At 39.3% G+C, this 17656-nt stretch overlaps 1 protein-coding gene across 9 annotated transcripts in view; it reads right to left on the bottom strand.

Annotated features, from left to right (window-relative positions):
* The window catches only part of Mpdz (multiple PDZ domain crumbs cell polarity complex component), a 155989-nt gene that overhangs the window by 39739 nt on the left and 98594 nt on the right, over window positions 1-17656 (bottom strand). For 6 of the 9 annotated variants that reach the window (XM_038333928.1, XM_038333930.1, XM_038333929.1 and 3 more), the window contains 5 exons: window positions 14615-14719; window positions 11164-11256; window positions 6727-6904; window positions 3967-4077; window positions 49-147 (listed from right to left, as the gene is read on the bottom strand). In XM_038333928.1, coding sequence (XP_038189856.1) covers window positions 49-147; window positions 3967-4077; window positions 6727-6904; window positions 11164-11256; window positions 14615-14719 — 586 coding nt within the window. The remainder of the gene's footprint in view (window positions 1-48; window positions 148-3966; window positions 4078-6726; window positions 6905-11163; window positions 11257-14614; window positions 14720-17656) is intronic. The other 3 variants (XM_038333931.1, XM_038333933.1, XM_038333935.1) reach the window with 2 other exon arrangements.

Below are 17656 nucleotides of genomic sequence, written 5' to 3'. Positions count from 1 at the left end.
AACCAAACATTTGCAAAGGCAACGACAAGACAATGGACGTTATCCAACCTTGTCAGTGAAGAGCTGGAGAGAGTCAGCAAATGGGTTAGTGCTGCTGAAGCTGTACTTAGGGTAAAGGCTGTGCGGCAAGGGAGGCAAAGGGGATTTCTAAAAGGAAACAGAAGATGCACTGAAGGCACAAGAAATGTATTTAAAACAACCCAAACTCAAGATCAAAGTCATTCCTGGTTTAGAGAGCTGCCTATGAAAAACCAAAGTCTGTCTGAGTAGTCACAGCATGCTCCTCTTAAACAGTTCCTAACGGTTTGCTTCTAATGGCCCAAGTCTACACCCGAGTCTAATCTCTTCATAAATGAAATCTGATTGTCAAATTTCTTCCATTTCCTCTGAAGGTTTTACTACTCTGGAGCAAATGCGAGTGCTCTGACCCTGTTCCACACTAACTTCTGGGTCCTAGGTATCAACACTCCTGCTAAGAAGCCGGAACATGGCTTCCATTTACTTTTCAGTCATCTGTTTAGAACGCACAATAAGCACTTACCTGCCAGCCCGTTAATAACCTTCTTTACATTGTTCCCCATTAAGGAAATTGTGCTATGAGCAAGGATTTAAAACAATAACACTTTTAAACTTTAAAAGGTGAAGAATAAAAATGAACTACTATATAGTGTGTTCCACATTTTACAGAGATTTGACAAAGATTCATATTTAAAAAAAAGAAAAAAATCTTACAAAATCTCCTACATTACTGAAGATTTTACAGCTTTGGATAATAGTTAAAGCCTGTGTTTACAGTGTTTCTCCTAGATTTTGTGACTTGCCTGTAGTAATCCCCTAGCCAGGACTGTTAAAGCTGAATATACGTATTGAAGGCAGGAAGTCAGCCAAATAGAATTTAGCGTGTTCGTATTTAAAAAGAAAAAAAGTAATTTCCTTAGCACAATAAATTCTTCCTTTCACACTCGCTATCTTTTCCTTCTATTGACTGTATCTTTCAAAGAAAATTGCAGACATTTAAAATTCATGCTGGCTCCAATTAAATGTTTGTGTTAGTTCTCTCTGAAAAAGCCCCATTGCCGGGCGTGGAGTGGAGGGACTGGTCACATGATTCTACCCTGCACGGGCGAGCATGCTAGAGACACTGTCCGCCAGTGCCAGCATCAACGCTTATGCCACATTACCCTTTCAATCTGTGCTTCCTGCAATGTTTTTCCCAAGAGGCAAGGCAGGAAAAGATATGGGTACAATGACATTTCTGTTCCTCTCAACTTCCTCCCTGCTTTTCAGTTTAAAATGTCAACTCCTGCTTTACTCAAGAGGGGATTACAAGCGCCAAGAAACATGACCACTTAGTAAGAAAGAAGAAATGACTGGGCAGTGGAAATCACTGGAGGCCTGCTGGTGTGGGGAGATTACTTCTGATCATCAGGCACGGCAGATCCAGGGCCTCTGTGTCCTTTGTAACTGAGCCATGATACTAAGAGATGGAATTCTGAAAGACCTCTAGTTTCATTCCCTTTCAAATATCACACGATTTCAATTTGGCACTGCCAGCATAATACAAGGTCAGAGGAGGAGCAAAGTACAGGGAATGGTAGGTCCCTTCTATCAATAGGGAAATAGTTACAGAACGGATAGTCTGTTTAAAAAAATCAAGATGACCTGGATGTCTTTAGGACAATGGAACGAAGAAACATTATAATTGAGAGGACACCATGAAGGGCCCATGCAGCAGTCAGAATGGGCACAGTCCCAATTCAATTGCCACACTGACAGAATTATATGGGACAGGCTGTAAGTTCTCATCCCTGAATAGTCAAAGTACAGACAGACAGACACACTGCCTTCTCCTGTGTAGGATTTTCCAGAAGCTTTATCTTCTGCTCACAAAGAAAACTTCGTCACACGGGACGCTTCGGTAAGAGCATTTGTGGTGCTTTTCCTTCAGCTAACCAGAGGCCTGATTACTTCCATTTGGAAGTAAATCACCACTAACAAAGAATATCTCATTTTAAATGCAAAATTAATTCTAGTTTCCCAAAGCAAAATGTGTCTAACTTGACTAAACATGTCATTTCTAAGCAAGATTTATCCTGGAATAATTGCTATAAAATTAGGTGTCATTATGCCTCAAATAAAAAAAATAGGAATATTTTCCAGGTGTATGAGACAATATGTTTCCAGCTCATTAGAAGATGTGATTGGCACTGAAAGAAATGTTTGTAGTTTAAGTGTTCAAAGTAATATTAAGAATCACTATTCAGCAGTTTATAATATTATCCTAAATGATATGAGTTAGAAATTAAAATAAAACAAAAAGGGAATAAACCCTCCCACACAAAAATGGCTGTAACTCAACTTAAACAGCCATTTACAATATTACCATTCTGTGTCTATGTTTAACACAACAAACGTTAACAAATGTATGAAGATTTGTAGTTATTTAAACAAACTGAATAGCATTTGCAAAGAATGCAGCAGGAGGCAGCCCTATCATTTGGCAGATTTTCTATCTGAATGGATAATTATTACCTAACAATAAACAACTGAATGGTTAAAAACTGCAGATGTGAAGAGAACTGCTTATATTAAGAAGCACTCCATCCACTGCACACAGTGAACCCCAAACCAGAGCCACACCTGTCTTGAGAACAAGGAAATAGACCAGTACCATGAGCCTGGATTCGGTATTCGGGAGCTCAGAAGGCTCATCTCACTCACATGGCTCATCTCACAGGGAGCTCGCTGCCTTGCTTCCATCATCCCAACATTAATATCTTAAACTCTTAATTTTTCAGGTCAAAATTCAATGTATGTTGCATATATAGCCATATTTTAAGTTTCATATGATGCCTTCTGCTGCCCTCACACGTTCAAACACTTTTCTTTCTAAACTAACCAATCCTAAATGTGCTGGCTGGCAGAGGTCCACAGAATAGGTGCACAAGCCTATACACAAAAAGGCAGCAGCTCCCGGAGCTGCAGGAGCTCGAGGAACCTTGGGAAGTTAGTATAGTATTAAGAGAACTCCACTCTGAGGAAACACTGATGTCTGAATAACGTTCCTGGTGTATGTTAATAACTGTTGCATATGAAGAGACTTCAGTGAGACATAAAGGAGGAATAAAAAACAACATCGAGCTATCAGTGGAATGTTCAACATCAGTCCCACTAGGGCATAACATGTGCTAAGCTGCAGCTTGTATCCCTTCTATCAAAAACAGCCAGTGATACACTTGTATATTCTTAAATTTTATTTTCATTCATGGTCTGGCTAGTAGCATCAAATTTGAAATCCTCCTGACTTGGCCTCTGGACAGCTGGGACTACAGGAACACAACACCATGATTTACTTCCTAAAGTAAATATTTAAACTAATTTAACAATGATGTCTAAGGGTTAAATGGGCTAGTAGGTTTCTGCCACCGAGGATCTGTGATGACCTACATTTTGTTTATATCTGAGAAATAGTTATGAAATGATTTGTACATAAGGAAAATGTACTCTGAGAATTTTGTATTCAGTGGAATACACAGATACAATAAAATTCTGGTGTTGTGATTGCAAAGGTAGGAGATTCATAAAGAATACATTTAGGGAAACTAATGAAGTCTGTATAGCTTCTAAGACACTCAACTCAAAATGACTAGTGTTTAACCTACATATCCCATCCTATTCCTGTCAGTAATTGTTTATTTTTTAAAATCAGAATGAATACTAGAAAGATATCAATTTGACATGGTGATACCTTAATTCTTCTTTATGTATTTTAAAGTCTTCATACATACAGGAGAAGAGATTTGCAGGGTAGCTCAATGTTTCGGTACAGCAAAGGAAACCTTTTACAAAACACCTTCTGAGACTTCCAAAGCTGGCAGGTGCACATGCAAACAACTTGGTCCTGGCTATGCTAGACTCCAAGTTGAGCGCGTTCATCTGCCTACCTTGCCCTTTGCGTTCGCTTACCCTTGGTCTGTTTATAATGCTCTGTACCATAAATACTACAGGGTTGCCTGCTCTCCGTATGGCTTCCACAGCTTGTTCATGGCTTGCATCTCTGAGGTCCATTCCATCCACCTGCAAATGGAAGGCCTTAGCTTAACATTTCAAGAAGCTAACAGAACAGAAGAGTGATTTGGATACGGAGTTCTAAGACTCCTTTAGCTCCTGGAAGATTTGTTTTAGTACCAAAAACAAAAGAAGCTGTAAGAGTACACACTTATCATCCCTCCATGGATTTGTAGCACTTTGTTTGGGATCAGTTCTTCCAAAGCCAACTGGAGTTATAAGTAGTTGGAATGAGTGCTCTGCTTCTGGATTCCTCCTACCACTAGCTGCTCTTTTATGTTTCTGAGTCAGTTTATGTGTCAGCATCATTAAAGAAACAGTCTAGAGAGATGCATTCAGGGGTCCTTTCATCAAAGCCTGTGCTCTACTGTTAATTCTTCATAAAGTTATTTACTTAGGACAGAGCAGGCGTGGGAAGAGTGATTCTTCATGGAATTCTCCTAGAGAAATTTAAAGAATAAACAAAACAGTAATATTAAGAAACATGAGGCTACTGCAAAGGTTAGTTTTGCGAAAGAATCTGCAGTAGATGTGACAGAAGCTAGAAGCCAAAAAATTGTGCTTGTTTGTTAGTGTCTTATATAAATAGTTTGGGCAACAAAAGTCATTTTTTTTAATGTTTTGTGGGTGATGATCAGCTCAGCTCAACTTATGCACTAGATGGTCAGGAAGAACATAGAGAAAGGGACAAAGGCCACTCCTGCCAGATAACTGTAGATTTCATTTTCAAATACCAAGTCAAGCTCAAAATGGACACAATTCTGTGGAAGAGAACAAATCATTATGTCCTGACTATACACACTTAGTTAAAAGTCTCTCCCATACCACAGTGATATGACAATATTTTTAATTCATACTAAAATGACCTTTAACATTTTTATCAAGACAATATTGATGCCTACTATATGTTACCTAAACATTGTTACTCAAGTCCAAAGCAACCACATTAGTACAGGGCTGTTTTAGAATTTCAGGACTACAAGGGATTACAAGGACCACAAGGTTTCCTATTTCCTGGAGAAACCCTGCATGTGATGTACTGAAGAAGTCACCTGTAACCTAAACACAGAAATTTTACAACACACACACACACACACACACACACAATTCCTTTCTTTTTCAATTAGAAAAGAATGATTTAACTAAAATAGTTTATTCTTGACTAACTGTAACTGATATTTAATTGTCTTAAAGGGCATTTTGGGAGCAAACTATAGCCAATCATGTCTAAAGATCTTTGTACATAATTTTTCTTTTTCTATTTAGGCAAAAAGTATTTACTAGTTAAACTACATAAAATAAGCCTCCTAGTAACAATTTAAAATTAAAATTTTACATGGAGTTCTGACTCAAGAAAGAATTCCATTAAAGAGGCTAGTATATCATTTAATGAGAGTAGGCCAGTCTGTTATGTCATTTGTCCTTTAGATAGTCACAGGGAAAAGAAAGGTACCAGATGCCTATTTCCTCTCAAACTTCAAATTCTCATTTCCATAGGCTCAGAGAATTAATGGATAGATGAATGAATTTGATAGCCAATACTAAAACATTTTCTTTTCTCATCACAGTTTTGGGGCAGACACCAGGGCCTTGCATAGACATGCAGTGACCATCCTGGCACTGAGTTAAATGCCTAGCCAAAGTGAAATACAATCTACAATGCAATAATCAACCTTCTGAACCAGGAAGGTATTTGAATGTGTAAGTCTTACAGACTGAGAAAATGAGACAATCACTTGTATAAGGAAATATAATGTCCATCACAGTCATAAACATCTTTACTTCTCAGTTACTCCTTCCTTTTTACTCTGTAAACTAGAAAAATTGGATCAGATATCCACTTCTCAACATTTAAATTTAACTGTGCCTAATCTGATTGAATAGATTATTGTACTGCTTTGAGGTACTTTGGTTACTTCTCTGCTTCCTTCTGGCCAAGCAGGTACAATGCCTTGTCTACTGTGGACTCTAGCTCCTAGCCCAGCACCAGGAACATAGTAGCTGTTCTTCTAATACACATCAGTAAATGTGTGTGTGGCTGGACTGCACATAAGAACTCTGTATAAGGCATAAGATTTTAATTAGGGATGACATGATTTGATATATATGTTTCTCTCTTACACATAACAAAGTGTTTGCCACGCACATGTATACACAGGGCCTTCTGAGGTGAGGGGCATGGTACTGAGGAGGAGGCTCCTAGCTTTGTTGAAACATTCATTTAAAAAGTCATAAAGTTCTCAGCATTGACAACTTTAGGAGAAAAGACTCACTTAAAACCTCACTCAACCAAGTCTATATAAAAAGAAATGACTTTAATAAATTATTCCTTGCAATAACATATTATTGGAAAACTTAACTATGAGATATATGTTTTCCTTGTGTACACATGATATTAAACATTTTAATTTTCCCCTTAGAAAATTTATTTTAAAATGTATATATCTTAGGACCAATGCTTTTAAAATTGTCAGTGTTTCATGTACAGTACATGAAACACGCAGTTTGCCATCACAGACACGCAAAGGAACATATGAAAAGAAGGAGATGCCTAGCATTACAGACACCTGACTCTAGCACAAGAGCAAGGACGGCAACTCTTTGGTAAGAAAGTGAGAGAGGGAGGATGTTTTGAACAGAAAGCTCACGGAACGTTACCTCAATTATCCTGTCTCCAGGCTTCAGGGTTCCATTTTTGCCAGCTGGACTATCTTCAAGAACATGTTTGATGAAAATACCCCTCATCACTTCCCCATTGCTCAGGCGGCTCCCCATCCCTCGGCCACCAACAATGCTGATGCCCAAGGACTTGCTAGGTTCTCTCCAAAGTTCCACCCTATAAAAAAATAAAATTATAAACTCCCAGAGAAAAACACAAAGGAAAAGCTTCCTGAACTTTAGAATGTCCTGTAGATGACTTAGTTATTGCTATGATGAAATGCTATGCATGACCAAAAGTAAGTTGGGAAGGAAAGGGTTTATTTCAGCTAAGAGCTCCCTATCACTCTTCCTTATCATTAAAAGAAGTCAGGACAGGAATCCAAACAGAGCAGGAAACTGGAGCTCTTGCAATGCTGGTGGGGATGTGACAAAGTACAGCTACAATGGAAAATGAGTAATACAGCTACCATATGGGAACACAACCAAAAGAAGACCACTCAGGGTCGTGAACAGATATTTTAAATACCTACATCATAAAAGCATCATCCACAACAGTTAAGAGGTAGATGCAACACTAATGTTTATCAGAAATGAACAAATAAAGGCTGGCAAGAAGGCTTGGTGCATCAAAATGCTATCTGTGTAATCCTGACATTTCCAAATTTGATCCCTAGAGCCCATAAAGGCAAACACGTTGGCTCACATCTGTAATCCCAGTACTCCTGTAAGAAGATGGGAGGCACAGACAGGAGGGCTACCCAGAAACTCACAGGCAGCGAGCCTGGTGTACACCGGGCAGCAGAAACTGGAGTGACTTGCCTCGAATTATTGGTAGGAGATAAACTAACTTCCACAAGTTATTCTGAACTCCACATGCACACACATACCACACATACAATAGTAGATTCCTTTACAATTCAAAAATGAATAAGCAAAGTGATACATATTTTACTGGAATTTTACTCTGTATTAAAAAGGAAGAAAATGCTAAAATACATTTTGACATACACAAACTCTAAGTATACTATGCTATATAAAATTGACCAACTAAACGAAGTAAGGACAAAGGCCTATCATTGCACTCAAAAGAAGTCTAGAGCAGACATATTCAGAGACAGGACACAGAATGGAGTTTGCTCATCTGGGAAGTGGAAATGAAGGTATTGTTCAGTAAATACATTCTTAGTTTTATAAGATGAAAAGTCTTCTGTGGATGGTGGTACTAAGTTTATATAGTGAAGGTTCTTAAAGCCCCTGAATCACATACTTAGAAATGGAATAATAAATATGTCTAATCACAATAGAACCCTAGTCATAAAAGATTAATGAAGATACTTTCCAAGTCACGTGTTTTGTTAATATTAATATTGGACTCACATTCTAGGCTAAAATGCATGCCAGTGAAAAAGTGCCATTTTGCAGGAGTATTAATAATACAGACATTACATGGTCAGGAGACTCAGCTACCACAGAACAGATGGCAGCTTCTGGGTTTTGCAGCCAAATCCAGGGAAAGAACACTTTTGCACACACTAATCAGAAGCTTGCCTCTGTGGAAGCCTTTCTTGCCAGAGCAGACCTGGCCATTAACAGTCAGGGCATGAAGGACAGTCGCTGAAAATATTCTCCATGAAATGATCCTTCTAGCACCTCCTGAGATTCCCTGAACGGCTTTGCACTTTCCACTCCAGGAAGAACAACAGCTCCTTACTCTTCTGTAACTTGATTTCATATGCTACTACCCACAGCCCTAGCACTTTATCTATTGTCCCTCCCTGTCCACACAATAAACACAGAACTCACACAGAATAACTGTCGACATCTAAAGAGTTAAGGATGGAGGCTGAGGATCTAACCGGTAAAGGCATTGTTTGGTGTTTGATAGTAGCACGAGAAAAGGAAAACAGGGTAAGGATGGATCTACAGGACCATCCTCTGGAAGGGAAGAGATGCGAGCGTGAGATGGTTTTTAGTGAGGGAGAGGTTCAGGGTGCATCTGATCCAGACATCATGAAAGACAATGGTGCTGGCGTTGAGGACATGAAGACAGCATGGCCCAGTGTGTTCTCAACACTGACATTTGGGGAGTTTCAATGAGAGGAAACTCTACAAAGTGAACAAATTGGCAGAAAGAAAGCACTAGTGTAGGGCAGCAGGTGTGCCAAATGAGATGCACAGTGCAAATATTTCTCCTTTGCTTGGGCATTTTTTTCTTAACTGAATATATATAATCCGAGAAAGCTGATCTGTTTATTTGGAAGAAATTGGACCATGATCTTTGTGAATAAACAAGCTAAAATATTACTCAACATTTTCTCTCTAGTCTATAAAAATCATAGAACCAATATCCTTTTCTATTTTTCTATTCTATTTTTATAATATTATATATATATATATATATATATATATATATATATATATGTATGTATGGTAGCTGTTTGTATGCCTCTGTGTATATAGACAAATGTACATGTGTCAGTATGAAGTATACACACAAGTATGTACAGAAGTGCATGCCTACCCCCATGCAGAGGGAAGAAGAGGGTCTTCAGCCCGTCTTAAATATTTCTTGAATTAGCTTTAACAGTAAATTGGTCAAAGAAATTTAGCCAATGTCTGTATAGACATTAGAAGCCAGGTAGGAATCGTGAGCTCTTAAGAAAACTTTAAAAAGGAGTGACAGGAAATGTCTCCTACAACTCTTCATTGATAAACGTGAGTTGAAATGATTTTTCGAGTGATATAAGCAGTAAATTATATTAAGGCTTAGGGTGTCCCCATCCCACTCTTTAAGGGAGCTAAATTTGCTTCCACTTAGTCCTCCTAACAAGTCTAGAAGGTACATACTCCTTAGACCTCAAAAGGAAGAACCACAGATTCAGGATCTCTGGCAAACAATACTGGACACTCTAGAGAATGGACAGTTTAAACCACTACTGTGATAGATGGTCAATGAATCCCTAAACAATGCAGACAAGAGTCAAGTGATCACACAGTCAGGAAGCGAGGCTGACCAGTCGTTAGACACAGCATGTGAATAGCCCTGGGAAAGAGGGACACCTGTCAATAAACACTGTGCAGAGCACCTTCTGGCTCTGGGACTAGACAGCTGGGTTGTGTGAGCAGAGTCCCTGGATTCCAGCCCCAGTCTTCTGCTACTTAATCACATGGCACTAGGCAAACCTAGGGTGAGGTTAAAACTAAGCCAACTTATCTTTTCTATAGTTATTACTTTAGCCAAAAAAATTTAACTTTGTCTTTTAATGATTTGCTCTAGGATAACTTTATTTAATTTCTTTATCTATTAATACAAATAAATAAGGCACTAAGACCTTATAATAAACTATCTGTTGTAGATCTTTCCCATATATTCTTTTCTCATTGTGGATAATGTTGAGAGAGACAGCAAGCTAATTGGCTATTGAAGAAATTCAAATTAAATTTTTTTAGATGGCTGGGGATGTTTAGTTTCTCTGAAAATGACATAAAATATAGTCTTTTCTGTATTTTGAAAAGTATGGCTGCAGATTATAGCTCATTTGTGAACAGGCAACATCACAATGCAAGGCTTCATGGAAATGGTTAACTTCAGGGTTGTTTGAAGGGGCTGAGACTTGGTTACTGATATATAGTAACCCATACTATTCTATGCTTCATATATCTCAGATCTTATCTGGTCAAGAACATCTTATCTTCCTCAGAGGCAGAATTTATGTCTTAGACTTTCTTCCTGCTTACTCTGAGTCCATACCCAAGACTCAGTGACTCCTATTCCCAGAGAAGTTGACTTGACTCAGCATGGGCATGTTAGTGTGTCCTCAGGATAGAGTTATTTATCTGAGCAGATTCAAGGCCAGTCTTCTTTGCTGCATAGGAACCAGTACCAGCAAATGTAAGGCTTTGGACAACTAAGCCTGTGACAGTTAAATTCTTTGCTCCTATTTCTGTCTCTCATACTTACAGTTGCTCCACCACCTCTCCCCCCCCCCCCCTCTCTCTCTCTCTCTCTCTCTCATACACACACATCCATATATGCATGTAATACATGTTTTACGTATATTATACTATGATTAAATATATAATTTTAAATAATTTTAAATGTAAATAAAAATGTGAAACGTAAGCAAACATTTGGCACTATATCTAAAACTATTCAGAATTTATGCATTCCAATTACCTGTGCATACTTTTATCTAGTTAATTGTCTTTAATGTCTACTATAGATCCTTGTATATAAATTAGTTTTATCCCTGTATGATAAACATTATTTTCTCTAATGTACATATGAAGAAATAAAGAATTAACAATGTTTAATGAAGTGTCAGATGCCATAAGTAGCAAGCTATAGGCCAGTGCCTTAGACCACACATTCTTTTCTCTCTCCCTCTTTTAACAAACAAACCCACTGAATGGGCTGAACACAGGAGTCCATACCTCCGGGGCTGACTCCAGCTGCTGTAGGCTGCATTCTGGAGTTCACTTTCTTCCCCTTCTCCTTCTTCTCGCTCTGGTAGTTCCGGAATGTCTCTGGTTAAGGAAATATACAGTGAGAATTCCCGAGCAACGCTGCCTTGAATGTACATAACTGTTAGTTAAAAAAGCAGAGCTATCTGAATTTTCATTGTCCCTGATCAACAAATTCATAACATTTCCAGTGATGCGGCGAAGATTGGAAATAACCAAAAATAGTCCTTTTATAATTACTCAATTTTAATACAAAGGGAGATAAGGGAACTCACAGAACCAAGGGTCCAACGGAGCAGAAGGAGAGCGCGGGCGAGCGCCAAGAACGGGGGTGCCTTCCGGCCCCCAATCCTATTTCAAGGGCAATGCTACCCCGCTGGAGCAGCCACGCCCCTGAACGCAGGGATTGGGCCAGCTGCCCCAACATTTCCAGCATAAGAAAACAAAACCAAAATGAAAATGAAACAAACAAAAAAAAGCGAAGCAAACAAACAACAAATCCTAACCAAACAAATAATAACCTTACACCAAAGTCAGCTTCACATGAAAATATGAAGAAACTGCGGCACACAAAGTCAGCCAAGAGGCTGACTGAATGTGGTAGAATAAAGGATAGTAAAGGAAAGGAGTGAGGAAATTCCAAAAAGCCCTGGAATTCTAAAGGAAAATTATTTGGCAAATATTTCTCTGCCCTGAAGGAATTCATCATCAGTTGATTTTATAGAACTGAAAGATCTAAAGAAGGCATGTATTCAAACTATAGGCATTCTTCACTGACAGGAACCCCGAACTCATTCAAACTATGTGATCTTTAGATTTGAGATCAGAAGTTAGGTGACCCAGCGGATCTGCACTTGAACATGATTCACAGTGCTGACAAACCATGTGCAGGCTCTCCATGAACATCTTTTTCGTTGACCTCAATGGTCAAGCATTGTTTAAACATCATTAAAATGAAGATTACCTGCTACAGGCCCTACCAGCTGCTCTGCACTTGAAGTCCCCTTTATGTAAACTAAATAGGGCAGGCGGATCTAGGAAAAGCTGTGTTTTCTAGAATCCAGCACCGTTAGCAACAGTTCCAAGAGGTGTACTTTAAAGGAGATAGCAAGGAGCTGAATGAGAAACAGTCCAAATCCTCTGTTAAGGACCCAAAGAAATGTAAGCCAAAGAGATGAAAAGGAGACGAAGAAAAAAGTAGGTTAAGGAGACAGTGTGAGAATGTGAGCAGCTGCTGTAACAGCTACTGACGGCCACAGGAGAGGGGGAGGGTCTCTGCCCTAAAGCCTGGGCTGGGAGATGTACCTATAAGCTACGCATAGGCAATTTAGGCCACACTGTACTGCAGACCTGACATTCGAACTCAGAGAAGACACCTTAATCCTTTGATGCATGGACCCCAGCTTCTTCAAATAACTCTACAAGGTTTAGGCCTTTCACTAACTCACACATGCTCCTCTAGATATGGCTAGGATTTGTATCTTAGCATGTGGTTTTAGGTTCTCCAATGTTGTTTACTCCTGAGATCAAAATAAAACCATTCTTTTCTTCCTCAACTCAGGCAGCCAAGCCAAGTATTTAATTGCTTTCTCCATGTAACTTAATGTTGCCAATCAAAGTCATTTCTAGAACTATGTCTTAATCTAAGTGCCACCAAAGAAGTAACTGAAACAAAGTCATACAGTATAAAGCAGTGAGACTAGAACTGAGGCTAGTTAGGGCTTACTCTCTTTGTTTTAAGGGTTTGTAAAATTCTTCCTTTGGATTCAATGGTCAAGATCTGAGTCTGACTGATTACATCCTAAGCTTGGCTTTGAAACTAGCTGTGGGACTCCAGGAAGTTAAGCTCTTGCTGCTGTACATCCCTCTTCTGTAAGGTGCATTTGTAAGCATCCTGATGTTAATAACAAATATGCTTTCTTTGCGATGAAGCAGTTTGTAGTGAGGGGCTGCGGGCGGTTTCCCACCGCCCTGCTCTCGGCCACCGGCTAGCTTAAAACCCGAAATAATAACACACAAATTGTATTCTTTTAAACACTGCCTGGCCCATTATTTTCAGCCTCTTTCTCACATCTTGACTAACCCATATCTAATAATCTGTGTAGCACCACAAAGTGGTGTCTTACCGGGAAAGATTCAGCATGTCTGAACGGCTGGCTCCATCGCATCTCTCTCCCTGAGCAGAGGCATGGCAGTCTGTCTAACTTAGGAGAGGCGTAGCATCTGACTGAGCCATCTACCTCACTTCCTTCTTCCTGTTCTGTCTACTCTGCCCACCTAATGGCTGGCCAATCAAATGGGCCAGGCAGTTTCTTTATTAGCCAGTGAGAGTCCTCCATCAGCAGTTAATAACTACACAGGGCAACCAAGGCCATTTTTCTCTCTATGAGAAACAGTGATGAAAGTACCATTTTTGTTCTAAGAGTTTTGAATGTTTTAACTTACTGAGATGTTAACTGGTCCTCTATTTGGACAAAAGATCACTTTTTCCATTTTGATGGGAAACACTGAAAAACTACAATCAACCCATGCTATTAAGCCTAAGATGGAAATTCTGGGGGGTAATTGGGTCAACTTTGATACAGGGTAGGGTACTCCTGCCATAAATGTCATGAGGCCCAAAGGACTGTACTTTTCCTTTTCTTTACTAAGCGCAGATCATGCCTTTCCATCCCCAACTACTCTCTGCACACTGTGGCCTTGCATAATTTGCAGAGAAAGCAAAGGTGCTATATTGTAATTCCTTCAGGCTGTCCTGACACCTTCTGTGGATACAGGAGTCTTCTGAGAAAGACTCCGAATATTTGTGAAGCTCTATGTTGTACAGCATCCTTACGAGAAATCTGGTATCCAACTGTCAGTGTAACTGCAAAAAGCAGTCCACAGAACATACTTCCCGAGAAAGCACTCTGACATTTCTCTCCTGCTGTGAACTCAACCAGTAGTACCAACAAGGCCCAATTCTGTCTTTTTGTGAGAGTGAAGAACACTCTATTATTTAAAGGTTCCTAACATACTGTGTATACCCAGAGCCTTAAGAATCTAAGCACAGATTCCTAATATCCCTATATGCCAAGAGTCTGAACTTGAGAGAACAAACATATTCACTAAAAATGATTCTGATTGAGTTGCTTGATATTTCTAAAACAAGAGAAAACACTACATAAGACCACAGAAAATGTGCTGTCTAGATAATTAATGAAATAATTATATAGGGAGAATTACCAAACAGAATGTAAAAAGTGCTATGCTAGCTGGGTAAATAAAAGATTGTTAATTTATTGATTTGAATATTTATATATTTCCAAAATTTTCTATTTCAAATAATAATTACTTGAGTAATTGAGATAAAGGAGAAATTTTTAAATATTCTGCATTGTTTTAATATTCTGATTGTTTTGTAATATACTTACTTACTCACCTGCCAGTGTATGAAGAAAAAATATCCAGTGCCATTATTCCTCCAGATTGTTGTCCAAAACTAACTCTGAACTCTTCCAAATGTTCTGCAGGCACGTAAGTAATTCTGGAAAGAAAAACAGTCCGTGAGAGGAAGGGAACAGAGTTCTGCCTGTTATGAAAGCTTCTCCAACACGGAAAACAGTCATCCTGCCCATCCACGTCTGCACTGCACTGCTGAGTGGAGTGAGCACACTCAACAGGCAACCCAGAGTTCAAAAGGCGAAATTCTCTACAGGCAAACACAACAACTGGAGTAAAAATTGTAAATGCTACTCATAAACTACTAATTTATTAACAACCACATAAGAAAATATGATTATCTATTTCTCCAAATGAAAAAGCCAATGTGATGTTTTTGCGATTAGGAAGCTATAAAATTCATAGGAGAGCTAGGGAGGCAGTTCAACAGCAGAATCACAGTGAAAACCTCTGGGTTTGCTCCCTTTACTGCAATGATGAATGAATGAATGAGTAGAACCAGAGTTACAGCTCATCTGTGGAACGTTTGCTTACCATGCCTAATGCCTAGGCTCATTACTACTATTGCAAAGTCAATATTTATGTAAATAAAGATCCATATTAATATTATTTTTGTCAGTAGACTACTGAGCATAAATAAATTAGGTTTACTTTATTAAGCACTAGATATCTAAAACTTGTTATTCATGATAAACAGTTAACTGTGGACATTAATTAGCAAAATAAATGATTGAGTGAGTGAAAAAGCACGGGATAAAACCGGACTCCCTGAACATGGCGGACATGAGGGCTGCTGAGAAGCCAAAAACAATGGTACTGGGTTTTGATCCTACTGCATGTACTGGCTTTGGGGGGTCCTAGCCTGTTTGGATGCTCACCTTCCTAGACCTGGATGGAGAGGTGAGGACCATGGACTTCCCACAGGGCAGGGAACCCTTACTGCTCTTAGGGCTGGAGAGGGAGGGGGAAGTGAGTGGGGGAAGAGGGAGGAAAATGGGAGGTGGGAAGGAGGCGGAAATTTTTAATAAAAAAATAAATTTAAATAAATAAATAAATTATACCGATTCATCACTTTGGAGTTAGGAAGATATATTCCAAACATACTGATAATACCATAAAGATATTCCCCCTTTCATGTTTCTGAAGTGCAGTCTTGAGGTGCTCTGAGATGCAACAACACTGAAAATCTCCACATCCTCAACCACAAGCATGACATCCTTTATATTGCTGAAATAAGCTAAATGCCACCACAGACAGTGAAGCACGAGTCTCTCAGCTTGCTGAACCACCATCAGCCCACCGAAAGAACACTCAAGTCCCCTGGGAATCCCTTTGTGACATTTCTACCCTAAGGACTAAACTATGAGCAGAAAACACCGGTTAGGAAAATTTCCTGAGGCAGGATGAAATCATTGCCGTTTCACTGGCCCAGCTTAATTTATTCATCTATTAAAGAATCAAAATAACAACAATAAAACACTTCTTTAAGGTGTTATAAAAATACTGAATAGTAGATTTGCTGTTTGCACTTCAAATTCTATTAGTCAAAAACACGGAATCCATTATGCATCGGGAAAATCCTGTTGTATGTTATATAAAAAATTAATGTAAAATCTAAAGGTAAAAAGAATTTAGAGAACCTATATTGATTCTAAAATTCGAGAGAACTCCCATAAATAAACTCCGAAGTTGAAGTCAAGAGAAAAGATGTGGGCAAAGTAGGACATGAAAGCAATAACACTAATAACAAGCATTGCCTGTTTGTTTATTACTCAGCTTGAAACCCCAAGCAGCATTCATGAGTTGCGATCTGTATTTGCTGATTTACTTCTATCAAAGGGTAATAGATGAGGGTATTAGAAATATTTGCTTGGTATTTTGTTAGCAAGGAGAAAGAACAAAGGCAGCTGTTGCCATGGTCATTCAGCCCGACTTCGACAGAGGCTACCAGAACAGGTATCCCACAATGCAACAGCACACATACATAGCAGTTCCAGCGTATGGCCAATCACACAAGCCATACTACCTCCATATGTGCCAGAAGAGGGCCAAGCTAAAGGGCAAGCTCAGACACATGTGGAAACAGATTATCTGGGAGCTGCCTTAAACCCTTTAGTGTAACCTAACCTCTGGCTGCCCATGGAGGGGAAGAAAAGAGCCTCCCTTTCAGAGATGCTTACATGTAATAACAGCTCCTAATCCGGGGGCTATGCCTACACACTCAGACACGATCGGTCTCACAAGGGAGCCTGAAAGCTTCGTGGCTGGCGAAAAGGATTTCTGAATAAGTTCACAACCATCACTGCGATGAGAAAATGTAGCAACTGCACAGCTCTACTGGAATTTATATTCTTATAAATGAAAAGCAAGCCAAACTGTATACACTGAATCTAATCTGGATCTATTCCTGCACTGGGATGTTGTAAAAGCATGAAATGGTTTTCACAGACAAGTTGTAACACACAGCCATAATGAGCTTTTGAGTCACCGATACTCACACATAAAGGGGGCTCGATCGTCAGCAGGTGCTGCGGAGAATCTAGAATGGGAAGCATACGCCGCAGCATCTTTTTACAATGGTGTTAACAAATGTCAGTGTCTTGTGCTGAATGTGAGACGCATACATATGTAGTTAAAAGTGGGTGCTCCTGGATATTCTCCCCCTTTCCACCTCCCTCTCATCTACACCTCCCCCAGAAAAGCATCTGCTCTTTCCTGGTGTCTATAGCAGTGATTATTAACAAGCATGGAAAAATGTAACTGCAATCAATCTTTTATTCCTTGATCAGGAATTCATCCCACACATTGGGTTAAGGCAGGTGAATTCTGATTCAGCTCAGTAATTATCTGGCAGATGTTATAAGCAGCTGCTGCTAAGCACAAAACCCTGGCTATTATTACAGAAATGTGGAAGAGCTCCTGGCAAGGTAGAGTGAAAAGAAACAGAATGCATTCTGGTGAGGCTTCACATCTGGCTTTCCATCGGAAACAAGGAGGCCTGGAACTAACTGGCTGTTCTTGA

This window comes from Arvicola amphibius, chromosome 6 (genome assembly GCF_903992535.2).
Source record: "Arvicola amphibius chromosome 6, mArvAmp1.2, whole genome shotgun sequence".
In the NCBI taxonomy this organism is placed as follows: Eukaryota; Metazoa; Chordata; class Mammalia; order Rodentia; family Cricetidae; genus Arvicola; species Arvicola amphibius.
Note: the sequence above shows the minus strand (reverse complement) of the source record. Positions and strands in the feature narration are given on the sequence as shown.